This window comes from Ostrinia furnacalis, unplaced genomic scaffold (genome assembly GCF_004193835.3).
Source record: "Ostrinia furnacalis isolate ACB-3 unplaced genomic scaffold, ASM419383v2 OfSCF0216, whole genome shotgun sequence".
In the NCBI taxonomy this organism is placed as follows: domain Eukaryota; kingdom Metazoa; phylum Arthropoda; class Insecta; order Lepidoptera; family Crambidae; genus Ostrinia; species Ostrinia furnacalis.
Window position 1 is genome coordinate 1,847,022 of NW_021130455.1, and position 27,557 is coordinate 1,874,578.

General features: G+C 37.8%; 1 protein-coding gene across 1 annotated transcript in view; it reads right to left on the reverse strand.

Moving 5' to 3' along the window:
- The window catches only part of LOC114357526 (dynein heavy chain 10, axonemal-like), a 61,388-nt gene extending 34,773 nt beyond the window's left edge, over nucleotides 1-26,615 (reverse strand). Inside the window, exons 1-6 of the mRNA XM_028311167.1 lie at nucleotides 26,583-26,615; nucleotides 19,172-19,313; nucleotides 14,689-14,837; nucleotides 1,936-2,126; nucleotides 1,342-1,540; nucleotides 276-523 (exon numbers count right to left, since the gene is read on the reverse strand). Coding sequence (XP_028166968.1) covers nucleotides 276-523; nucleotides 1,342-1,540; nucleotides 1,936-2,126; nucleotides 14,689-14,837; nucleotides 19,172-19,313; nucleotides 26,583-26,615 — 962 coding nt within the window. The remainder of the gene's footprint in view (nucleotides 1-275; nucleotides 524-1,341; nucleotides 1,541-1,935; nucleotides 2,127-14,688; nucleotides 14,838-19,171; nucleotides 19,314-26,582) is intronic.
- Nucleotides 26,616-27,557: the final 942 nt, after the last annotated feature.

Consider the following 27,557-nt stretch of genomic DNA (forward strand, 5'->3'; position numbering starts at 1 on the left):
AGGAAGTTTAAGCTAAATTCTCTCTTTGCTTTTGCTTTTGATTTAGGCTAATTTAGACACCACCCAACTTTGACTGTAACTATAACGATAACCGGTGGTTTTTGTATGGAGTTTAACAGATATATGACGTTTGTTAAAGTTAAAGTAAAATGGTGCAACCCAGCCTTAGTCATCTGATACATTTAGATGTCTTATGCAAATAAATTGTTATCATTATCATTATCATTATCATCCTCTTGCATTGGATACTAAATAGCCTGAAGATGAAGACTTACCTTAAGTTACCAAAGCTTTGATTAATATAGTTCTTCGCTTCCTCCTCCAAATAGCGCACTTCGCTCCAAAAGTCTCCCATAATCACGTCCCAGTTTTCTTTATTGTCGAACACAAATACACTGAAGTCTATGGTGCGTATGGGATACACGAGGTTCTTGACGCGTTTGCGCACGTCATCGATCTGCGTTGGATCGCTGATGATCGATTTAAGTTCGAGACCGAAAATGCGCTCGAAGTCTATTAGGACCTGGGAAATGCCAATTTTCGATTAGGTGATGGGTTAAAGAAAGAAATCAAGAGCGAGTGAAAGGTTCTAAAGGGTGATAAAAACGCGAAACCACACTCTTAACGAAAGTTTCAGTGCACACTACAAATACCAGTGACTAACTGAATTCTTTGCAGAGGAACACGAGAGGGGGAAGCGAGAGAAAGAAAGAAAGAAATAAAGAGAGAGAGAGAGAGAGAGAGATAGAGGTAAATAATAGTCAATTTACAAACCTGAACGACATCGCTTAGGTCTCTCCCAATGTAGTAATGTCAGTAGCGACTGGTCGAATTCTCAGCGGGCGCCCTTACAACGCGAGTTTGGCTTTTCAGCGGGTCTGGTGGTACAGTATAGTACCACATTTCCAACGTGTGTGAGAGAGTAAAGAGATTAATAATAGGTTAACAAACCTGAACGACATCTCCCAGTTCTCTAGCAACAGTCCCTATGTAATCGGTACGCGTGAACAGTAGCGGTTGGTCGAATTCCCAGCGTGCGCCTTTTCCACTGAGTTCAATGTTCCGCCGGGTCTCTTTGTACAGTGTAGTGTCACATTTTCAACGTGTGTGAGAGAGAAAAGAGGTAAGTAATACTTTATTTTCAAACCTGAACTACATCGCCCAAGTCTCTAGCAACAGTCCCTATGTAATCCGTACGCGTGAACAGTAGCGGTTGGTCGAATTCCCAGCGTGCGCCTTTTCCACTGAGTTCGATGTTCCGGCGGGTCTCTTTGTACAGTATACGCTATATTTCCAATGTGTATGAGAGAGAAAGAGGTAAATAATACTTCATTTCCAAACCTGAACGACATCTCCCAAGTCTCTAGCAACAGTCCCTATGTAGTCGGTACGAGTGAACAGTAGCGGCTGGTCGAATTCCCAGCGGGCACCTTTTCCACTGAGTTCGATGTTCCGGCGGGTCTCCTTGTAAAGTATATGCCACATCTCCATTATTTTCTGACCGGCTCGAGCTAGGGTTAGCACTTCTTCGTTTGGCTTGCTGAAATAAACAATCGAGTTGCTTAAGAATATTTAATAGCTATTGCAATCATGTTTATAGTAAGTTTCACTTTACACTTTGATCTTAGCCAAAAGGCCGAGAAGCGATGTTATAGTAAGTTAGTAGTAAAATTAAGTTGACAATCGTTGTCGTTCAACGTAATGAGGGTTTCCTTATTGACCTCACCTGCAGTTTGCGCCACTGGCGAGTGATAGGACCTTACTCGACAGTAGTGCCAATCTCATGATTGTAAATGCAGTAGTCCTCCTATCGTTTAATCAGCAGACTTAACCACTGTCTTAGACATAAGCAAGTAACAGTACCTTACTTGCTATTAGGAAAACCCTTATAAAGTAACACACACACACATATTGTTATTACAAAATCATACTCACTCAAACAACTTATGCACATTCAGGAACCGCTCAAGCTTGTCACAAAGAGCCCACGAGATCCTCGATAGAAGCGGCACCATCGTCTCATCGGTGCGGTAGCCCTTAGATAAGACCCACATCATGTAGATGCTTTCCACCAGTTCTGGCAGCATGTCTATCACTTGCTGGAGAGGCGAGTCATCTTCGATTACCTGTATTGGAAAGTGAACTTTATGATATCTGTATTAAAGATGAAAATCAAAAACTAGCGATGCCTAAGAGTCATCGGTGCGGTAGCTTTTAGACAATACCTACATCATTTAGATGCGTGTTTAAAACATACGGACGTTGCTCGGCGTGCATCATGTAGAGGTCCCTCGCCATTACACCCTAGTATTATCACCCTAGACTGTGCGATTGACCGTTTGACGGATAAAGCCATGTACCTATTCACTAGACAACATTTGTTGATAAACACTGTTTATAAACTGTTCATAAACAATGTTTCATCATCTCTGTAAACAGCAATTAACTGGAGGCTTAATAAACGACTTGGTATAATTTTGTGATTACGTAGCTTCAGTTAGACGAAGGTTTTTTGATATGAATTAAGTTGCTTACTAATCAATGAGGTAATAAGGAGGTTTTTATTGGTTTATTAAAAGCTAATAATAAGTTTGGTTAGTTGACAAAAATCATTATTTCCAAAATGAAGCAATTAGTTTTAGTTCTCTATCCTTGCGAAAAATCAATTTATTGGTGTATTACAATCGATTATTGAAGTTATTGTAAGCTAAAACTTCTTGCTCCATTTTGGAAATAATTAATTTCGGTCAACTAACTAAACTACTGAAACAGCGCTTGATCGCTTATAAATAATGTCGAAGTCGTACTAAAGTAAGGTGTACGGATGCAGTATGGTTAAGATCAACATAGCGAGTGTTATTTAATGCCAAAATCGCGAAATCCTATGCGTAGTAGGTATACATCGATGATATTGTGTATGTAAATAATTCAAAACAAAACTCTTTTTTTCTCTTAATTCCAGGGATAGATTTCAGTGCGCTCCGGTTTACAAATTAGTATTGGCCTGAGGAACAAAATGCACTATAGTTTCATTCTGGGCAGCACTTGGTCCAACTTCCATACATGGATTGGCACTGTCCTTTCAGCCCGAACCGTCCAGTGGTTTGGGCTGTCCGTTAATAGATCACTATGTCAGTATATTTAGATTTTACCACAAACTAGTTAAAAGTAGAAAATTCCATAATCAGAATAACTATCATCATACGTCACATTGTTAATATTTATTTTTAAACATACATATTTAACTGACTGACTAATAAATGACACATTGCATTATGAACTTTTTAAACCTTTATACACAAAAGAATTGACTCAAATTCTAGATTCCTAGAACCGATCACGCTTACAATAGGATTCAACTTATCACCATTTCCCGTACTATTGATAGATCGGCAACAAAAATAGTTTTTTAATTATTATGCGCAGAGACGGGCGACTCCATCCATGGAATGCATACGTCACGAGACGACATTGGCTGGCACGTGTGCGGATTGGAATCCGTTTGAGTATTTAACTCTAGATAAATCTAGAGCAGTGGTTCTTAACCTTTAAGTCACGAGGGACCATTTTACCAAGTTTCTGTCTTGTCAAGGACCACTTATTTTTTTTCAAAACCCTATGAAAGGGGAGGTCGATTTCTCGCCCACTGTGCGACCGTTTGCGTTGTATTGACTCTACTCACATCACGTCACATCACTTGTTTATTACGATGTCTTCGTGGACCACTTGGAATGCCTCCAGGGACCACCAGCGGTCCGCGGACCACCGGTTAAGAACAACTGATCTAGAGTTTGAACGGGATTATTTTATTTCTATAGACTATCGTCAACTGTGCAACCACGCATACAGAAGTTCTTTGGTCACGTTTTGGAGATGGAGACAGCGGGTTGGCACGCTGTCGATCGCCAACCCGCTGCATAGACGCCATCACAAAGGCTACTGGAGTCAACCATGGTCCAGTGTACTCGCGACGTCTCTAACCGTCAGAAATGGAAGCACATCGCCAGGAGCTACCCTCGGAATGAATATGTAACACCCCACCGGTGGGGTGTCATGGCAGCGCAACCACGATCACTCTGACAAGTGTCCGACAGTCCGACTAAGGGTGGATTCGACCAAACAAGAGTAAATTTTGACATATTTCCCATACTGAAACTGTCAATGTGGCCAGTTATACAAGCAGTTATTTTCGGATAAAAGTTTAGTTGAATCGGCCCTAAGAAGATTTTATTTCACTTTTTGATCAACACAAGTAAATTAGATGGATAATAAGAAATACTAAGAATAAGTAAGTATCCACGGAATGCATACGTCACGCGAGAGACATTGGCACGTGTGCGCATTGGAATCTGTTGGTTACGTATTGGCGACAGTATACGAGTATTTAACCTTTAACAAAAGATTCGATCGGGATATGAGGATTTAAAGATTTTGTGAATGAAAAAAAAATGGTAGCCTCTTTACAATTTCCATATTTTTGAACCTTGCCAGCGCTTCGAGACAAACATAAAATGGTAGGTAAAGAAGACACTGGAACAAACTCAAGTCACCACAGAAAAAATGCAAACGGAGCCGCAGGCAGAAGCTAGTGATAAAAAGGTGAGTATAACTAGAGCATTTACTTGTAACAGAACAACGAGCCGCTCTATGAAATATCTAGTATATCACCCTGTCACGAACCAAACACATTTTTCTTGTATTGTCCATTCGCAAGAACGTTACATTACATAGAAATACTCTATATTCACCTAAATATCCAGCCACCCGTCGACTCCACCCCACTCTTAGTCCGCGAACATGTTTGAGCATTCAGCGAACGTGCCGTGGAGTTGAATACACGAATTTAGTGGCAAATTATCACCAGTGTTGCCATGTGTATGGGAGCCCGGGAATTGATTAGGTGAGTATATTGCCTGTTAATTAGGCGGGGAAATACAATTTCTTGTGAATGCTTCTGAATATCTTGAAGACATTATAAAGTTGATTCGAAAACTCATTCATCAGGACTTACTAAATCAAGTCTTCACTGTATAAGCACAACTTTCTGTGATTTAGCAATGGCCAGCCAGAAAACTTTATTATATAAGACGATACTTTCGCCTTCTTTGGGAAGGCTAGTTGGACCGATGATCTGGTGATCTACTGATTACTCAGCCTCTTTAAGACTATAGTGAATAGGCACTTACTGTGCTTGTATAAAGTGGTCAAATACCTATTTAAATCAGAATACAACGATACACTTACTTTTTATATTAAGTTAAGGGCGCCATTATACGCTAAGTAACACACTATCAGGTTATGGATAGAATGGATACGCTAAACACTAAAGGCTCTCACAAACTAGATCGGCCACATGTAGCATTCTGATTGCTATGCGTCGAACAAGAGTGATAGCTCGGAAGTCGGTGACAGGGTTACCAGCTGCCGCTTGCATAAAATAATTATAATACATTGACATTAGTAAATACCACAAATAATGGTAGAACAATACGACAAATAATGGTAAAGTCACATGCTAAACATTACATGTTGAAATTTTCAGGGAGAAAAATTAAAACATTACTGCATAGTTTAGATAAAATGCTCTCCACTCCACCACACTGCAACACTGTATTTATTATATTTGTTAGAGGACTGATCTCAGAAACTACTGAAATTTTTAGTAAGTTTTTATAAAAAGAAAGAAGGATACACTAGGGCGAAATTAGAAGCTGGAATTTATGGGCATTTTGGAGAAAAATGATGTGAATTACCTAGATTTAATTTGTATTATCATATGAATCCATATTACCAGCCCTACAACGGTTTCATAGGTCATTGTGAGCGACAAATAATGGGCGACATCGGACGCGCGGAATGACCACATACATGCTCCACAAATGGCAGTATTTCACCTCAAACTCAGTGGATAATCTATACTAATATTATAAATGCGAAAGTAACTCTGTCTGTCTGTCTTGCTTTCACGCCAAACCACTGAACCAATTTTGATGAAAGGCACAGAGATAGTTTGAGTCCCGGGAAAGGACAATAGGATAGTTTTTTCCTCAGATCATAGAAGGGAATAGATGTGAAACGGGGGCGTGGCGCGTGTCTCCGCGATATGCCCAGAAACGAACATCGCCCGCGACGCCAGGTTAGTCGCGATTCAGTCGTACTGAGGAAATGTTCTCCGATATTGTTGGATAATGCGTCGTAACGTGCAATAACATAAGTGAAACGAAGAACTACAGGAACAATGAAGTCATTTACCACATGTAAGTATTGCAAATCCATTGGTATTTTGCTTATAAATAAAAAGTTAAAGAACATAATAATAACGTATAATAATAAAAAGGTTTTCATACAAGCATTTTTTAAACCAATTTCGAGCCTTGCCCCCAGGATTTAAAGTATCGATATCTTATCGACTCCATTTTATCTTTCTTCTCTCTAATTGCTTTTTTCAAAGTGTGCGTCACGTCACGGGGCCATTGATTGGCCATAAGGCACGCCTTCTGGCCAATCACAGCACTTTTAAGCCGGTTGCACATGTTGTCGTAGACTCTCAGTCGCTTTGTTTTTACACAGTTGAATGTGTGTGTGGGAGCTGTGGTGGGGGAAATGTGGGGACACTGGTTCTCGTTGTAGTTACGCGCGACTTCATATCTATTCTCTTTCTATGATCTGAGGTTTTTTCCTTTTTGAAACAGGGACGCGCGCGATAGTTTTTGTGACAAACAAAATTCCACGCGGGCGAAACCGCGGGCGGAAAGCTAATACAATATAATGAAATTAAACCAGTTTGATTGCTTGCACATATTTGCCTTAATTGACTTGTAATAATTAATTAGCGGTTAGCCAATCAATGAGCCTAGAATAATGTAGTTTTGTGTCATAGTTTGCTAACGCAAGCCGCATGGTTTGGTAATTAAAATTAATAAATTAATGTAAATTTTTACAAAAGACAGGGTCCACAATTTATGAATTAAAAACTTTGTCAGTCTATAAATTCTATACCCCATTGATTTCTACATTGAACTTTCGATGTGGGGTAAAATGTGCATTATAAGTTCTGGGTTTTTTCGGACCATCTCTTTTTGTAATACATGTGATATTACAATTATTTATCTTGTATTGATTAATAGAAATTAAATTGAAACTTTTCATTTAGTGGTAGGTCCTGCTGCACACTTAAAACAACAACACCTAAGATTTCACGACAAAAAAGATAATACAAAGATACCTTACTAACATTACAAAGAAACAACCCAATCTGCGAGCACCTTTAGTAACGCGATACGTTTAACCTAAAAAGCAAAGTAAAAACTAAACAAAGTAGCATTCTGTTTGGAACAACGATCGCTTGTTGCCGCAGATGGCGTTGCCTTGCTAATGGGCAGACGATTTTCCAGGAACGGTGAGATAATATCGAGTATCTTATTATGTTATAGACAGGGTTGGTAATGCTATAATTCCTTTTTTAGAACGATTTGATTGTATTGAATAGGCTCCAAAACTAGTGTACCGAATTGAAAAATTCTTTCACCAGTTAGGATCCTAATGAAATATAGAAAGATTGATTGTTTATATTGAGTAGGCTTTGAAACTACTGAATTAATTTGAAAAATTATTTCACCATTAGAATCCCTAATGATCATAGGCTTCAATTAAAATATTTTCAGCTAGTCACTCTATAATTATGTTTCTTGAAAAATAGCCCTGTGCAAAATAAAGCTCTTTTAGTTTAGCCAATATCACACTTCCGTAAAGCTTCTTTATTTATTTACTAGCGGCCGCCCGCGACTTCGTACGCGTGGATCCCGTTTTACCCTTAGGGTTGGAGTTTCGTAAAATCCTTTCTTAGCGGATGCCTACGTCATAACATCTACCTGCATGCCAAATTTCAGCCCGATCCGTCCAGTGGTTTGGGCTGTGCGTTGATAGATCACTATGTCAGTCAGTCACCTTTGAGTTATATTTTAGATTTCTACATTAAAGAACAGAGTTGACAACCCTGATTGTAACAAATAGATACTATTCAGTCCCATTTCCAAGCTAACCGCAATATCAATTTCCTACTCCAGCGTTTTCAATCTAAATACCATCCAGTTGGTTTCGCAATACAATATTTGCAAATATCTATACTTACTAATATTAGAAACGCGAAAGTAACTCACGTTAAATATTTCCCATCAAAACTACTTATTTAGATGAATTTTGGAATAAACAGAAATATATTATTTACATTTAAATAGGGTGTACAGGATCGAAAATAACAAAAATATGATTACCTACCTAGCCATCAAAAATATGTATCATGCAAATATTATTTAAAGAAATTGTAAAAACTGAGATGTGACTGACAATGGCTTCTATTCTATTTGTCACAAAAGAAATCCTTGCTACTTGGAGGGGTTAACAGGGATATTAGTAATTTTTTGAGGATAAAAAAATCAAAATCAAAAATATTTATTCAGTTTAGACCACAAGTGGCACTTATGAACGTCAAATATAGTAAATATAAAAAAAGAAAAAGGTAGCCCTTATCTTATAATTATATTATAGTCTCTCTAGCTGGGGCTCAGGTCCTTGGTAATTAATTTTAACTACTTACTAGTCTAAGATACAATCTCTAAGCCAAAACTAAACTGATTCGCAATTGTTACAATACCTACATATGTATTTTTACTTAAATTATTATTATATTTACCATGCCCATCGAGTAAACAACAATCCCATCAAAAACAATACTTGTCAAAAAAACCAAGTCTCGCAACTCAGTTGTTCTACGGTAAAAAGTTGTGAGATCCATGTAATACCAAGTCCAGGCCAGGAAATCTTTAACGTTTTACATAAATTATTGACTTGGCCATCGCACTAAATAATTTAATTTACACGTGTTTTCATGCGATGGCCAAGTCAATATATTTATGTAAAACGTTAAAGATTTCCTGGCCTGGACTTGGTATTACATGGATCTCACAACTTTTTACCGTAGAACAACTGAGTTGCGAGACTTGGTTTTTTTGACAAGTATTGTTTTTGATGGGATTTCATTTATTTTTGTATTTTGTAGACAGCAGTTATGTATCTAGAAAACTGGACCGAAATTGAAAAATTTTACTCGACTTGGCGGTTGCACTACCGTGCCCCCAAATATTTTAGTTTTTCCTTGATTCATACACCAAACACTACTTATATTCCAAATTTGAAGCTTCTAGGTCTGCTAGAAGTGCCTTAGAATTTTGATGATCGGTGAGTCAGTCAGTGAGTCAGTGAGTCAGTGAGTGACAAAATTAAGTAACTTTGACCCGTTATAATTCTTAAACTACTGGTTCAAATTGAATGAAATTTTAAATATACCGTGTCTTTACAATGCCTGCATAGCTAATGAAAATTCAGCCTTCTAGTTTTATCCACAACGAAGTTACAGGCGGTCGAAAATGGCCTGAATTGCTTCGAGAAAAGGATGGTACGGCCGTGCCGCTTATTTGCTCGACTTGGTGGGGGCACTGCCGTGCCCCCAGATTTTATGACTCAAGCTTTATTACAAAAGTTTTACTTAATAAATACGAAGCCAATAAAACAGTCGCTACGGACCAAAATAGTTCGTTCCATCAGAAACAATGAGTGGATAGAATATTGAATTTCTAAGGAATCACGTTTCTAATACTTTACTGTATTGAACCTAAATGTCTTTGATGAAATAGGTTTTATTTTATGGAAATGTTTCTAATTAAAAAGATGTAGATTGGAATAACAATAATGACGTCATTCTATGTGCTGTAGGTAAAGACAGATAGTACGTCAAAGCTGAACATTGCGGCATCTGATAGTATAAGTGCTATTTTGCAAAAAAAAAAATTGCAGGATCAATGAAAAGAATGAAATGGTAATATTAACATATTAAGTGACAGAAGAGAGCTGGGCATACGAAAGTTTATTACTTTCGTATGCCCAGCTCAAAACGATAATTTAGAGAACTTATGGCTCTCGAAATTATTGAAAAATATAGTTATTCAAAGATTTCTAGCTTTAAACATACGTGGAGCGGAAAGTAGAGGAAAAAGGTGTCTCCATGAGCAGAAGATTTATACTTGTCACCTTTATTTGTCACCTGTCATCCGCTTTGCAATGGAGGGATATCGAACCTTACTTCGAACTCCTCCTATGTCCTTGTAATTAATCAGAAGGACATAGGAGGAGTTCGATAGTTCGTTGCGGGTCCAATTACAGTTTAACTTTCCCCCGGGACAAACTTGACTTTCACTGGTTGGGTTTTTATTGGCGGTCAAGCTGTAGATCCTGGTTACACAGGAGTTGCAGCGGTGGGAACGAGAGGTGGGAATAGTCCCGTTACCTATTTATAACTCAATTACTTCATAATTCCAGTCACTCTAAAGCCCAATAGTTCAAGTTCTGCACAATAGTAGCGATCGGACTTCGCCCGCACAATACAGGTGGCGGAAGCGTTCCGACGCACAGCTGTTGATGGCATATGGCTTTCGTACGGTGGCCAGATGCTGACACACTTTTAGCAGGACATAACTTCTCAGCAGAGAGCAGTTTTCGCGAATTGTTATTCGGGTTCTTTCTCACGGAGACATCCTGTTTTTTGCAGGAGCCCGTTTAGTAGAATGTACGTGTTTTAACAGTAACATTTTCACGAACAGCCCTTTCCTGGACGCTTGCCCTACCACCACTTCGGCACAATATGGGCTGGAACGAGAGTTCAGCAGTAAATATGTCACTACTTTTTTACGTTCTGCCGTCCAATCTTGTCCGGATTGTCATCCGATCGCGTGGTCACCCTCTTATGCAAGTGTACAGTATAGTACATTATTATTCGTAACAATTTTCCCTTTTGTTGGGAAAAATTTCAATGTGCGCGCAGCTTTCAGCATATTAAAGTGGATTCCCTTATGAATTTGACATTGAGGAAATTTAATACAGTGTGTGAATACGATATTACCGTCACAGGGTGGTCAAACGGTTGATACTGCAGTAGTGACCATAGCTCCCGGGTTCAATTCCCAGTGGTTTTCAATTTTCATCTCACGACAAAGTAGAAATAGATGTTTCCCAGTTTGATTAGGGCCTTGAAGACTTGATCAACAACCAATAGATCATACTTTGGAGAGCAAGCTCGGTCTTATTGAGCCACGTGGCTGGCAGCTTATAAAGATTTTGTATATTGCTAGCTTAAAATAATATGTCTGCAAATTAGTTCTCAATATTTCATGTTTCTTCTTTTTAGGCGTTCAACAAAAAAGAAACCATAATAGCTATCAAGAAAAAGTCTAGAGTTCAATTGCTTCAATTAAATCTTAAAATTACCATAAAATTATATGCTATTTGGATTTATATTTCGCAGAGCTCGTTAAAATCCTCATTATCTTTCATAATTAGTTGTATTTTAATATCGTAACGCTTGAAAATCCAATATGCAATGCTCAAAGCTCTATTCCGGGAAAAGATTAATAAAATATAACATTTATTCGAAAGCTCTTAATGGACAGCTTTATCTCTGTGCATACAACTTTAAGCTTTCAGCGTGAAGCAATAAACTACAAAGTTGTGTGCGAACAACTAAGTCCACTTGAAAATACATTCGCAACGTTGTATTTTGAATGTATTTCGTTTATGTTTGTTATATTTTATAACTAGCGGCCGCCCGCGACTTCGTACGCGTGGATCCCGTTTTACCCCCTTAGGGGTGGAGTTTCGTAAAAACCTTTCTTAGCGGATGCCTACGCCATAACATCTACCTGCATGCCAAATTTCAACCCGATCGGTCCAGTGGTTTGGGCTGTGCGTTGATAGATCACTATGTCAGTCAGTTAGTCAGTCATATTTAGATAAACTAGTTTAGTTTGTAGAGTCGACAACACATCTGCATCAGGCCAACTTTTTTGTTCAAAAACGCTTGTATATTTACATTTTACAAGAAGTATTGGAAAAACCGCTAGCTGAAAATAAAATAGTATCATTTGATACTCTGTTTCATTTCCTACATGATCCTCTACCACTAGTGAATTAAGAGTTGTATTCTTTAAATGAGAGATAAACTAATGACAGTTCAATATCCAGACAAGACACATACAAACAATGCTAGATTTCAGACTATAGTATTGTAAAAGGGTTCCAGCGCCAGAGGCCATCTAGGTATAAAAACTTGAACTACTTAGGGTGGATTCGACCAAACAAGAGTAAATATTAATCTCAGAATAAATCGTCAGTTTTGACATATTTCCCATACTGAAACTGTCGATGTGCCAGTTATACCAGGAGTTATTCTCGGATAAAAGTTTGGTCGTATCGGGCCTTAAACTTTTACGCGTATTCTACTGCTTATGTGGTCAGGGTCTGTGTGGACCTTCGCAAAAGATCCCTTTAGTAGCGCCCCTTTCTAGAGTAGTATTCATAATAATAACATACATTTGAGCAAGTGCAACCCTTTCAAACAGCCACTACACACACTAACGAAGGGGATTTTAAAATTCAACCTATAGGCGAGGGTGGAATATGATTCTGAGTGCAGACAAAGCCGCGAGCGTTTGTAGCACTTACCTACCCCTATACAGGGTGATTATTAACTTAGTTCCTAGAATAACAGTTTGGGAAAAGTAATGTGCTGTTCTATTTGAAGTGAAATGAAAGTACCTAACTATCAAAGTCAAAGTCAAAATTTCTTTATTTGTTTAGACTAATAAATAGTTCTTACAAATCGTCATTTTGCTCTTAAGTGCAAATATTCGTGTTAGATCCACACATACGTAACTAAGGGCTATATTTCACCGGGACATGGTGTCCCGGTGAAATATAGCCATAAGTGATGACCATTTGCATTTCGATAAGTTGAATTCATTATGAAATGAACATGAATTTTCGTATGGATGACCCCAGCACATCAGGGTAAATGCTGTTGCATTTTATAAAATTTCAAAAGGAGCTATTTTACACATAACTTTTAAATTCACTTGTTCTCATCATTGATAGGAAGTTCATTTACTTACATTATTATTTAAGGTTTAATGCCATATAATTGGTAGGTACATAAGGCGAACTTTATTCATGCATATACATAGTGTAAGACCCGTGATCAATAGGCCTAGGAGAATGTTACTGGGTCTCGGAATTAGTTAAAATCAAATATGTAGTAGGAGACACTTTTGAATATCAATCGAATCGAACGCCCCGTATAAAGCGAATTATATCATAACAAATGGCGGATGCACCTGCGAAATTAATCCCACTCAAATCCACCTGCAATAGTGAACGTAATCCTTTCGAACGCGAAAATTTATACGAATCTAACTCGGGTTCAATGTTAACGTGGAACAATGAGGGCGCGCGATTGTGAGTTTTATTGCTTTGTGAATAAAGGTTTCTGAGGGAGACAATCGTTTTATTATCTTCCTATCCTATTAATATTCCTTTCACACTAATCCTACGAATATTATAAATGTTAAAGTTTGTATGATTGTTACGCCCGTATTCACAAACATTACTATGAGGTCTCAAAGTGCGCGTGGACGCACAGGGCGACACACGAACCAATCACAGAGCTCTATTCAACGCTGAGCGTTCGATTTGCTGCTTCACTTAAGCAAGCATCGTTTGTGAATACGGGCGTTACTCTTTCATGCAAAACTTCTGTACAGATTAAGGTAAAACTACAATATTATTGTTTATATGTACATTAAAATAAGACACTTTTGAGTAATTGACCAAGCTACAACTATCATATTACACTATCTCATGTGCTACTATTATGTTACAGTTTAACTTTCCCCCCCGGACAAACTTGACCTTAACTGGTTGGGTTTTATTGGCGGTCAAGCTGTAGATCCTGGCTACACAGGAGTTGCAGCGGTGGGAACGAGAGGTGGGAATAGTCTCGTAGCTACTTCTAGCCACTTTTTGGGGTTAAAAAAAAAATGGTAATCTAGAATCTTCGTAAAGCATGAAAAACGAAGATTTCACATCCAAATATCCACATTGCATCATCCGTACATGCACATAATTGAATATAAAATACGGCCAGTGCGTCACCGCATTCGTTTCCGATTACAAGAGGGGGGACATTATTCTGAATCCGATTCGCATTGCAAAACGTTTTGGCAGGATGCGTGACCTTATTACAATGGAATAGAGTTGCTGAAAATTGCTTTAAACGTGTTTAAAAATCAGTTGCTTTGTCTTTTCACAAAGATGTAGTTTTCCTCATACTTAGAGTTTTTGTATGTGATTTTTTATAGAAACTAATTAATTTTCCTACACGAACGATGTATATTGTAAATAGAATGAATGAATGTAATAAGCAGGTACAGTGGGCTACAGTTCCAGCTACCCATTTCCGTTTGTTTTCTCGCTCTCATCAATGGGCGATTATTTGCGATAGAACGAGACGACATAGGTAGCCAGAAATGGGTAAGCTGGAAATGTGGCCCATAGTATTATTAGAGGCCGGTCGATCTATTCTCATAAATAAAACACTGGATACTTAACTTTCACATTATATTGCCTTAATTTAGATACAATTCATCACTTAGCACAAAAGCGCGCGGAGTCGTCTCCGCGCGTCTCTCTATTCTGATGTTTGATTCTCGCGTGACATTGACAATACGTCAATGTCACTATGACAGCAGCTCATTGGCTATAACGATACCGCTATTTTAACGTTTTATATTTTTCACAATTAACAGTTCGGCCTTCCTGCAATTCCTTCGCCCTCGAAGGTCTGCTCATGGCACACTTGACGCCTCGTATTGGGATCCAGCTGAGCACCTGGCTAGATCCACTCTGCCATCTCCACCACCATTCGCACCACACGCTGACCACCTTTGGTTCTGCTGAAACGAGAAATCATCACACAATACATCTATATCATCGTCACACGGTACATCTATATCATCACACAGTACATCTATATCATCATCACACAGTACATCTATGTCATCATTACACAGCACATCCATATCATCTAGAAGCTCAGCGTGCTCCTCAATCAGTAGCGCCACGCCAATGGTCATACAGACGCTATCATAATTATCTCTTCGTTCAATATTTTAGAATCAGCTGCTCCAATAATGACAATAATGTCGATTACACACATGCCATCTTAATCTAGGCACCATAGCTCATATGCCCAAAATGTTACCACCGAAGAAACTCATCCTTTGATGCCCAATTAGGCCTTTATCCAAGGTTTCTATCAGGTTTGTTCAACCACCACAAAAATACAACTTATTGGTTCCGATAAACTCCAAATCATAGAACTGTAACCCATTCTACTTCCAAGAATGGAAAGAACCCTCACTGTTGATGAGCAGTGGACTGTATGTTCGTGGGCTAGGAACCGGCATAAATCTTGAAGGCAGAGTACTTGTCTTCATATTCAAGTATCTGTTGTTAACCCAGTCATTACAGGGAAGCACACAAAACAATCATCACCAATATAAACTTTATTTGATCACTGCTAGTACTTTGCTCTGTTGATACCATTATTCAAAAACATAACCCTCCTTCTGGCGCAGTCGGGTAAATAGCTAACTTTCGCACAGTACAGCAGTATACCACACAATAGGCCAATGCTAATGACCAATGATAAGCATTTATTTCTATTCAAACACATAACTCTCTTATTCACCATTATTAATAATAACTTTTTGCTTAAGACTGTTAGCGGCAGTTGGGAAGTTCTAAAGTCTAGCAGTAGACTGTAGCCAATTTATTATTACAATCAGTTCACACTCAAGTTAATTGTATGCTATTTCATGCCAATGACAAGAATAAGCACAGTTAAACAACCAAGCCGCAGTGGCACTGCTAGTCTCAACTCAACCCTTGCAATAAAACATTAATTCAACTCACCAAATATCACAGCTGATGCCCTTTTGTATTGCATTTTCACTCACCAAATATCACAGCTGATGCCTTTTGTATTGCATTACCTTCAGTCCAACTCCAAATCACTTATGTGGAGTACCCTTGCTCAGTGTTAGGCTTCACTCTGGTATTGTGCTTGACTGATTTGCTCACCACAGGGCCAACCCGCAGACAGATAAGTCACCACATCTGCTCTGGGGCCATCGTTAGTCAAATTGTTCACCACTTAGGTACGTGACCACAAGACAAGTTACGGAGGGAGTATCTTCATAATTTGCGTCATCATTTCTCGTACTTAAATACTTTTCTGCATCTCACCCCTTTGTCAGCGTGGTTTCCATGACATTCTCTCTTCATCATATTCAATTAGAACCATAGAATCGTGGGCGTTTTGTGATAACATTCGTGAAAAATAACACGAAACATTGGTCACCTGGAACACTTTGAAATCACGTTACTATCATAGGTTTCAGATCCCACTTCTGAACTACACTCGCGAGCAAAAGTATGGAATCACTTACATGAAGTTGTTTCCACGCGATCTTGTGTACTTACGAATTTGTTAGGAACAAAAAAAGTGGCACCATTTTAAAGATTAAACTTTTATCTTTAAATTGATACCAAATTCATTTAAATCACACCAGTATTTAAAAAGATATCCCGGCTGATGTGAAGAAGTAACGAAAAAGACATGTATCAACTGTTTGATACGTCGCGAGTTGCGGCCTATTTACCCCCTATAAAAGCACGCGTTTTCGGATTTTTGCTTTCACACGTTGATTCATACACATCTCTGCTTCTTTTGACACTTCACCTGGGATTCTACACCTTCAGAAGCAGCACAAATCGTTGCACTATTGCAAGAAGGGCTCAGCCAGCGGGCTGTCGCACGTCAGCGCCACATAAGCCAGTCCTGGGTTTCGAAAGTTTTAAGACGCTTTCGGGAGACTGATGGCTTTATCCCGAGACCAAGTACTGAACAGCGCCGGTGCACATCGCAGAGGGAAGACCGTTTTTTCATGTCAACCTCTCTATGAAATCGTCATTTGACTGGAATCGACGTCCAGCAAGAGCTCAAAAATGTTCGTAGGATAGCTGTTAGCGAGTAGACAGTTTGTCTAAGATATAAGCAATAGAATTTGACTAAACTTTCGAAACCCAGGACTGGCTTATGTGGCGCTGACGTGCGACAGCCCGCTGGCTGAGCCTTTCTTGCAATAGTGCAACGATTTGTGCTGCTTCTGAAAGTGTAGAATCCCAGGTAAAGTGTCAAAAGAAGCGGAGATGTGTATGAATCAACGTGTGAAAGCAAAAATCCGAAAACGCGTGCTTTTATAGGGGGTAAATAGGCCGCAACTCGCGACGTATCAAACAGTTGATACATGTCTTTTTCGTTACTTCTTCACATCAGCCGGGATATCTTTTTAAATACTGGTGTGATTTAAATGAATTTGGTATCAATTTAAAGATAAAAGTTTAATCTTTAAAATGGTGCCACTTTTTTTGTTCCTAACAAATTCGTTAGTACACAAGATCGCGTGGAAACAACTTCATGTAAGTGATTCCATACTTTTGCTCGCGAGTGTATTAGAGGCCGGTCGATCTATTCTCATAAATAAAACACTGGATACTTAACTTTCACATTATATTGCCTTAATTTAGATACAATTCATCACTTAGCACAAAAGCGCGCGGAGTCGTCTCCGCGCGTCTCTCTATTCTGATGTTTGATTCTCGCGTGACATTGACAATACGTCAATGTCACTATGACAGCAGCTCATTGGCTATAACGATACCGCTATTTTAACGTTTTATATTTTTCACAATTAACAGTATATACATTTTCCTTTATAATCACGTCATCCTCATTCAGGCTGAGTTGCACCACCTTATTTTAACCATAACAATAACAATAACCGGTGCTTTTAGTATGGAGATTGACAGATTTCTGACGTTTGTCAAAGTCAAAGTAAGATGGTGCAACTCAGCCTTAGTGACTCCAGGTAAAGACAGACAATAATGACTGTTTTCTAAAACTAAATTTCATCCTTTCCATAAATACCAGGGATTCATGTACAGTCGACGTCAAATAGTTTGTGCCACCCAAAGTGACCAGTAAATTCAAGAGGTGTTGCAAACTTTTTGGCTACTTTCGGTGTCACGAACTATTTGACGCTGACTGTACAGTCACGGACACAAAAAGTATATACTTACTACACTACGTAATCATTTGGATGCCGCGATGCAATGAAGTTTAAATTCAAATGAAACATTTTATATCAACTAATTTTGCACGTAACATACTATGGATGGATGGTATTTAGAACCCTTCTTGTGTAAGACCGACTTCTACTTGTTTTATTTGTTTATGTGGAAACTAACTCTTCCAGTGGCAATATAAATTAGCTAACACCTTAACAGCATTATTACGTCACGTTCAGTGTGACATTGACATCTCGAAGGCACAGTATGGTTTGTGTGAAGGTATAATTAGCGTGGTACAGTCAGACTATACATTTATGTTGCAATATCACCGCTATTACAACTGATTAAAATCCTTCTGTCTGTATTAAGCTTGACGTGCTGTCTTCAGTACAACTGTATGTTAAGTGTTTTGCCTAAAATATTAGTCAGAGGCAATGTGTTATGCTAATATGTGTTTAGAACTGTTCGTTTTGGAGATTAGATTGCAATAGCACTGATGTAAACAGAAAAAAATGGTTTTAATAAATTGTTTCCACCTGTCTCTATCTGATGCCAACATCTTAAGAGAGACAGATGAAGTTGAATGTCGAAATCGACTTGCATATTGTTTGTGGAGGCAAAGATTACTTAATAGTTATTGTATGTAGGTAGACCGACATATCAATGACAGACTACAAAGAATGGCTGAAAACTACTAAATGTCAAGTAGATTTAAAGTTTTTAATAATGCAACAAGCACTTTTATGTAAAAAATGTAATAGATATTATCAAGTACAAGATTACACACACGCCTCTTTTTGAATTTTCCTTTAGCTAAAAATTTCGATCACTACACTATCGCGATCTAACATACAACCAGCGCCATCTCTTGATCGCGCAAAGAACTAAAGCCTGGTGCGCTCGCACACTCACTGCGGGCGCCCGTCGTACAGTCGCGACAGCAATATAATTACGCGCGAGCGATAAGGATGGTTAGCTTGGGGTCATTGGACAAAATTCTACGTGCTCACGGACCAGGCTTTACTCCCAAAAACGAGTCACCCGCTACATCTCCGTACCGTAATCCTGCATAATAAAACAATACAGTACTCACGCTGCATGTGTATGTGCTGTTTGGGCATCTTGTAGTCCGGCGGGTAGCATCGCTCGTAGAACCCGAGGTCGGTGACTTCGCACACCTCTGGTGTTGGTATTATGAGCCCCGTGCCTGATATCGCCCTCTGGAGGTGGTGCTCCTGTTGACAAAGGAAAGGGATCTGTTAGAAATCAAATATATCATTAGAAAGAAGAAAGTATAAGTCATAAGTGCCACTTGTGGTCTAAACTGAATAAATATTTTTCTTTTTGATTTTGATTTTTTTGATTTTGAAAAGTTAGAGATGTTTTTAAAATCATTGTCAATCCATTATCGCCATTCATTTTTTTTTTAAATCGAATTCTGAGTTGAATTTTTTATCGTGGTTTGTACTTTTGTTAAACTTTGGCGGCTCGTAACTAGTTATCCAATCATTATCTGGATGTGAAATTTATTTTGTTTGACTATAAAGACACATTCGATATTAATACCCATATGGATACTGTTTATCTGAAATAAATGATATTATTATTATTATTCTCGGTTTACACTTTAGTGTCTCAGCTCTAGGCTGGTATCAAAGGAAAGCACGGGCCTAAGCCAAGTGCGATCCCGATAAAAAGGTTGCGTTTTGTTCTTGCGGTTGTGCTGATGTCGGCTGGCTTATTATTATTATTAATACCAAATAAAAAAATTGGTTGAAAACACGCGAGAAAAAAATTTAAGGAGTTTTTAGGTTAAATTTCGGAAAAACATTAATAAAAATATCAATTAAAAAAAAGTAGCTCACTTAGGGTCAAAATGGGCGAACTCGTATTCTTAAAATGACCTTACCTATACATACATACACCCACGAAGTTTATCTAACCTTCCGCCAAACACCCCGTATTATATTTATTGCAATAAAGTTTATACACCACTAAATTTTTATCACCGAAAAAATTTTAACAGGTTATGTAGAAATGTGTGAAAAATTTAAAGCAAAAGAAAAATAAATGTTTTTCGTAAAGTTAATTTTTTTATGACATTTTCTTTAGTCCATATTTTACGCGTCACAGCTGGGTCACTCCGCTGCTCGCTAGAGTAGTCGTACGCGCTCGCACGTTGCATCGATCTATCTGTCTCGCTCACGCCTCGACCACGCTTCCAGTGTTATTATTACATACATAGCTAATTTAGATCATTTTGAATTCTAATAAGTGTTACATTATCGTACGTAAATAGTGCTAGCGACGCGTGTGTCAATAAATTACCAATTTTAGGAGGATATTTTGAGTCACTTTATTTTACTTTTTTTTTTTGCACAAATGGAATCAGTATCAATAACTCATTACCCAGATTTTTTTTTTCGGTGATTAAAATTTAGTGGTGTATTTACAAAGCTTGTACAGACTACATACATCACAAACAGTGGGTACTATTTTTAACAGTTTCAATTTTGCAACAAAAAAAGTATAATAATTTGATGTGCCGTAGACAGTAGACTGTACAAACCTCGTTCCCACGGATAATTAACGTTACTTTAATTGATGCAACAGCTGTTTATAGCGGATGACGTCACAATACAATCGCTGTATAATGATGCAGTCGCGTCTTATGGAGACATCCTTGTTCGAGACAAGGGAAGAATATTGATGCAGGATTTACACTAAGCTTTTGGATCTTATGGTAAGTGAATAAGGTTCAAGTTATGGTGGAATATTTGACGTATAAAGGGTTAAAGGATGTGAAGTTAATTTTTAGAATTGCATGAAATTATGATTGTTAGATTTTTTTTATTTTCATCCGGGTAATAATTACGTGACTAGAATGCACGTAAATGTTATGGTACAAGCTTTCCCCGCGGCTTTAACCGCATGGATTAGGAATTTCTGTCACGAATAGACAAATTTAAAACAGACTTAACATAAATTATGCATTTTATTTAGTTTATTACCAACGCACGATATTAAGATGAACAGTCTACATTTACGGACTAGATACAAAATAAAAATAGCCCAACACTTAACAGCTTTTAGGCCCCATCGTGGAATAAATTATTTATTTATAAAAATATCCTATCCAAACATACACCTACGAAAAATGTAGATGAGTGCCTTAACAGGATATGGTTACAAAGACTACATGTCACTTTATGTTAATAATGAGATCCGACTAAAATCCGAATAAACGGCGAACGTAAAAGGTTACGTCACCGTCTCGAAGTAGTAAAGTGACGTCACTGCGGTAATATTTTATCGATGCGTGCGTAGCGTCGTAAACAATAGATAGCCGATAAGACAACTTGTGGGTAATAAGTTCCAGGGTTTCGTTCGAGAATTTGCGAATCGTGCTAGATTTTTGAGTTGATTTAAAAAACAATAATGAATCGTCTGCCCACGCTACGTCTTCCAGACTGCGGTCACCACTCGAGAACCTTTCTGCGCCAACGGCCATCGTCTCTACGAGCTATGTGCCCCGCCCACTGCCACTTGATTTTAGCAATTCTAGACAACTAGGACCTACTAGATGGACCGATGATCTAGTATAGGTCGCGGGAAGAGCCTGGATGCGGGCAGCGCAGGACCGTTCATTATGGAAAGCCTTGGGGAAGGCCTTTGTCTAGCAGTGGACGTCATTTGGCTGAAACGAATGAACGAACGAACTACGATACTAGTTTATAGGAAAGCTTAAATTCGCTTTTCGCCAGGATAACTAATATTTTTACAGCGAAGTAGTTAATACTTTTTAACTTTTTTAAGTCATTTTCTATTTTTCTTCTTATTGATAACAGAACGAGTAACTTAAGGCTCGCTCTTAAATCTTTTATTACAAATATGTAATAAAAGGCTGAATCATAATAATATTTTATCATACTTGATTCATAATAATAGCTTATCGACACCGTAAAAGTAATATGGCGCCATGAAACACATTCAAATGAGTTACGGTTCCACGGATTCCGTATAAATTAAATAAATGTAAAAATAAAATTACTACATTACTCTTTCTTTGGTTTTAGGCTTTACTTGCTATGGTATATCAAGGGATATGAGTGCCACGTGGCTATACTAAATGTATGGAAGCTGGAAACAATTAATTTTAGGATAGATCCAGTTTACTCTGTAACCTATAATATTATACCGTTTGGTAGAGCTCACGAAGAACTTTTAAATAAATAAATAAACAGTTTTTAAACGTTTTGCTAGTTTACGTTACGACCGTAGGAAATACAATCATTATACCCGGTTGAACTTCATTACAAATGTTATTATTTTAACCCACACTATGGAAAGCTATTAAAACCCCTTTAAACTGACATAATGGACCACCAAGACATGCAATAGTAATTTTAAAGCATCACCGAAACGCTCCGGCGATTAAGGGACCCCAGGATATGCCAGTGATTCTCAACATAAGGCGCATTCATCCCAAATATTGTAATAGAGCCGAACGTGATATCACATAATGTCTCGCACAATTATACCTTATATCTTTATGCGAAGTTGACCCCAACAACAACATTAAACAAGTCTCAACCGTCTCTATGGTATAGTGATAAGACCCAGAAGATCCGGGATCGATTTTCTGCTCTATTTTTTTAGGTTGGCAGCAGAGCTGTTTTCTAAGGCTGCGTTTCCACTAGAGATGTGCGCGCCTCGTTATCGTCATCCTCACTCATCTCTGGTGGAAACGCAGCCTAAGTCCACCTGTCTAGCTTGCACCATCTCACCTAAGTCTATCACCATAAGCATAACAGCATTAATTTTAAAAGCATTGTTGTGTGCCCGCTCTTGGAGGTAAGATAGACGCTTGCTTACCTTCGGCCTGATCATCCCTTTCCATCAGATGTGATATAGGCCAAGAGCTTCCTCCAAGAGATTTGGGGCTTTTGTCCACATGGATACGTCAGATTGTTAGGGCGTCCAGTCTCGGAAAAAAGACACGAGACCGAGACGAGACTTCATGGCCAGTCTCAGAAGTATCAAAATATTTTTTGTGGTCTAATATTGTTAGTCGTCGTTGAGGATACAAAAAGTATATTCACTATCGTAGATCCCGTCTAAAAGATTGGGAACCGTACTGCGTAAATGAGTGCGTTTAAAAAAAGAAAGAAACCCAGAGTCACGGTAGACCGTCTCGAATCCAGCATTCTAAATGGAACGATAGAACGGAGGTCGAACTACATGACTGTGTACTAAACTGTGCTATTTCATTTAAGATTTCAAGAAGTATGTAAGTGGTAGATCGCCCAGGGTTTCGTTAGTAAACCGTAGACCTTATGTCTAATCAAGTTGGCCACCCTTGGAATAGAGTGTGGGAGTTAGACGAATTTGCTTTTTTTATATGGGTACGTCGATAGGTCGGCGTGTACTTGACCCAAAATGTGTACGTAAGTATTTATTTGTAATATCATTGCGATGTGAAATGCAAATAACGATTTGGCATAGCCCAATATTGAAACTTTAACATTTAACTTCTTTATTGAAATGATTTGATTTGAACTCTTAAATGTCATAAATGTGAATGTCTTAAATGTGTATTGCTGTTGGTGTACTTTTATCAATAAATAAATTAACTCATAGAACATAACCCTCTATAATTCTAAATCATCATCATCATCATCAAATTTTCCAATTTGAATAAAATACACTTTGGCCCGCAGTTACAAAACGATGAGTAATCCGTCGACTGACCCGACCCAGGTCTTAACAACATCTTATAACCACATTGGTTGTGGCGTTGTGGGTTCAGTTGCTGGAAGAGACAGAAAAAAAGTCAATCCGGCGTTTAAAACCGTGGGCCCAGTTAAAAGCGGGGTTAGTCGACGGAGACCCAAAACAAGCTGTGATTCAAACTCAAGGCAAGCCTACGTTTCTTGTGGAAAAATATCGATGTCTGATTGAAACCCACGCGGCACGGTTGTGGAAAGTTTTTTATCTCCAACTAGTCACGTCTCGGTTCGCTTCGCCCCAGCTCCTGGGCTCGGGATTCGGTTACTCCTGCCAAGATTACGCGGCGGGATCTTAAATTATTACAAAAACAATTATTGTTCGCTGGATAACAGATGGCGCTGTGTTTCTCTTAGTTCACGCAAGCGCCCGATTTTTTCAGAAGAAACATTTGTAAATGTAAGCCCAGCCCACGTAATTCGTCGCTTCGCTAGCGTGGCCCCATAATTACAAAACGACACTCAAATTTTGATTCAATCTCGAATCAAGCGCATAGATTACAGCCAGTCAGAAACCCACGCGGCGAACAAAGTCGCGGTAAAAGTAAATAGTGGAAAGTTTTTTTTATCTCCAACTCGCTTTCCGCCCGCGGCTTCGCCAGCGTGGAATTTTGTCTGTCACAGAAAAACAATACAGTGTGTCCGGGTTTGTAGTGATCAAACTTTAAGGGCGTAATCTATGGACAATTTTATCGATGAAAATACTTCAAATTTGGGGCTTGACCCATTTCTCGCAAAATTACGAGGATTTAAGTTTTTAATTTTTAGTTTTCACCTCTTCCTTCAAAAACAAGTGAAAGCGTGGGTAACTTAACACTAATAAGCAAAAATTTTATATCATGCGATAGCCAATAAAATTATCTATTAGCAGAAGTAGAAAACAGATACAAGTTTCATACATTTTAAGGGAGTAAGAATGGATTTAATTAGAAAAAAACATGTGATAGGGATAGAGACATGCGACTTTTGGTTTTACAAAGATAATACGATAGAGAACAATACAAAGTAATAAAAACCACCGGTTATAGGGGCATTTTTTGGAGAAATTTATCAAATAACCAAAAAAACACGAATTTTTTAGCAGATTTTTTTCAAAAAGTATATTTTTTTATTATTTTTTGGCCTTTTTTGTGTATTTTATGTATTTTTTAGTATCGCCTGTTATTTAGCATTATTACTGTTTTTATTTTATTAGGATATACCGCTTAGTTTAAAAGTTATTACGTTTTCTTTACAATAAGTAATTGGAAGAAAAAAAATTCTATAAAAAATTTAAAAAAAATCTCAAAAAATTTTTGACCTCTTTTTTATCGATAAAAATAGGTCTAGTTTTATCTATTTTCATATGTACACTTTAACGTGACTCACACTGTATAGTCACGTCTCGGTTCACTTCGCCCCGACAACGGCTCCTGGGCTCGGGATTTGGTTACTCCTGCCAAGATTACGCGGCGGGGATTTTATTTTGACTCAGAAATATTATTTTAGTGAAAAAAGGGACTCCAGAAAAATTTTATACAGATGCGCTTATAGCTAACTAACAAATCTCTCAATTTGAACTTTCTGGCTTGCTGTTACAAAATGACACTCAAATTGACATGGCACGGACAAAGCCGCCGTACAAGCTTAGTAGAAACTTTTTTATCTCAACTAGTCACGCCTCAGTTCGCTTCGAACCGGCTCCTGGGCTCGGGATTCAGTTACTCCTGCCAAGATTACGCGGCGGGGATTTTATTTTGACTGCTGTTAAGAAAATTCGTGATTATCTATACAAATGTTGTTAAAAAAATATTTGAAGTTTACCAAAGGCACATTGCATGAGTCCAAATAGCTTTTAGCTTGTTTTATTTATTAAAATATTTAATTTAAACTTCAGGCAAACGAAGTTGCCTTACTTCGATAACAATAATATAGTGAAACGTATAGTTTACAATAAGACAACATATCAGAGAGTCTTCAAGATATTTTTAACATAACACCTATTTTTTCTGCCTAAGATATGATAGTGTGGATAGGATGGATGATATTGTGTTGTGATCACATATTTTTTATATACAGGAGAAAATATTCCAGTTTACGTTACTACGTATACTCAGTCGCAAAAATGAGTTGGGGGAAACGCTACTTGTGTGTGTAGACTTAGAGTAGTTAGTACAAATATTCGCTTAATTGAACAAAAACAAAATCACTTGTGCAATGAAAACAATGGGGATGTTGCCTGGGTCAAAAAGCAAGAGTTTTAATTAGTCCGTCAGTTAACTTATCAAAAAATACTCTACACGTATTTTTCACTTTTTCAAACTAATGAAAATTTAAAGAGATAAAGCGCCCCAAAGTTCATAAGAAGAGGCCCGTGACGTCAACGCTTGCTTAACCCTTAATTTAACTTTGTCCGGTAGGGCGGACACTAACTTTAGAAACCAAGTAGGGGGTGTTGTAAATGTTATTTTTATTTTATTCTACAATATTATTGTTTTATAACCTCTGAAAAAGTTTGTAGAAAGTGAACTTTGACGTTCGCAACACTGTATCTGTCAGTCGCGAACAAAATGTCAGCGAAGAGACAGTCATCTGTTTTCGATAAGGTAAATTATTATTTTTTTCAGTATTTTGCTGTTAAAAGCTCATTGTTTTTGCAATTTGTTTAACAATAATACGTGTATGATAATGTTTAGCTGAAATTCATAACATTTTATACATGTTTTGGTGTTTTTTTACTCGCTTGATCTCTTTGTCCGGCACAACGGACATTGTCAATTACTCACTGATATTCATAAAACAACTTTGTCCGCTGTGGCGGACATAGTCAAATTTAGTTTGTTTTGCGGTTATGGGTGTTTTCTTATGTTTTTTTTTTGTTTTTCATTTGTCTGAGGCATGCGCGTGCTTCAAGAATATTGGCTTTAGTCCCTAGAACCCGCTTCCTCAGACGCAAGTGAGAAATCTGATGTGATGTGCTTCTACTAACTCAAACTATTCTTCACCTGCACCCTCTATCGAAATGATAATGATATGATCTCTCTCTAATATAAATATTAGCTTTAGCTTCTGTTATAACGTTGCAGGTATTGTCAAAAAAAGACAGTGGTGTTCTACATAAAGTTTTAAACGCGCCTTTGCTTTGTGATGGGCAAAAATGCAAGAAACTGTTTTTAGATTTCCATACCAAATGAATGTTTTATGTGTTCGTTTTTAATGTTACGCTTAATTACTTACTTAATTTTTCTTGCCAAAACACCAATTTCCAAGGTGTTTTATTCTCAATACTATAAAAATTCTTAATAAAATTAGTTTATAACGATGTTTTTTTATTTATCCCCTATTTGCCAATGTCCGCCACGGCGAACATTCAAATCTACTCGTTATTTATGACGTCTTTGGCAGTGTCCGCTGTGACGGACACGAATTTTCCCAACTCTGGGAAATGCAGGATTTTTTTTCATATTTTTTTAAAAGTTTTTAGCATACCCTTCATGCCTTACATTCATCAAACTCATGTATTTCCATTTTTTATGTCGTTGCCAAATGAAGGGTTAAAAATGCCGCACGTTGTGACGTCGTGCGCAACTTCAACGCACCATAACTATGTAATTATTTGTTAGATTGACAAATAAAAATATATGTGTCCAATATTTTTTGATATTAAACATTACGGACTAAAAAAATTTTTTTAGGCAACTAGCCTATTGGAAA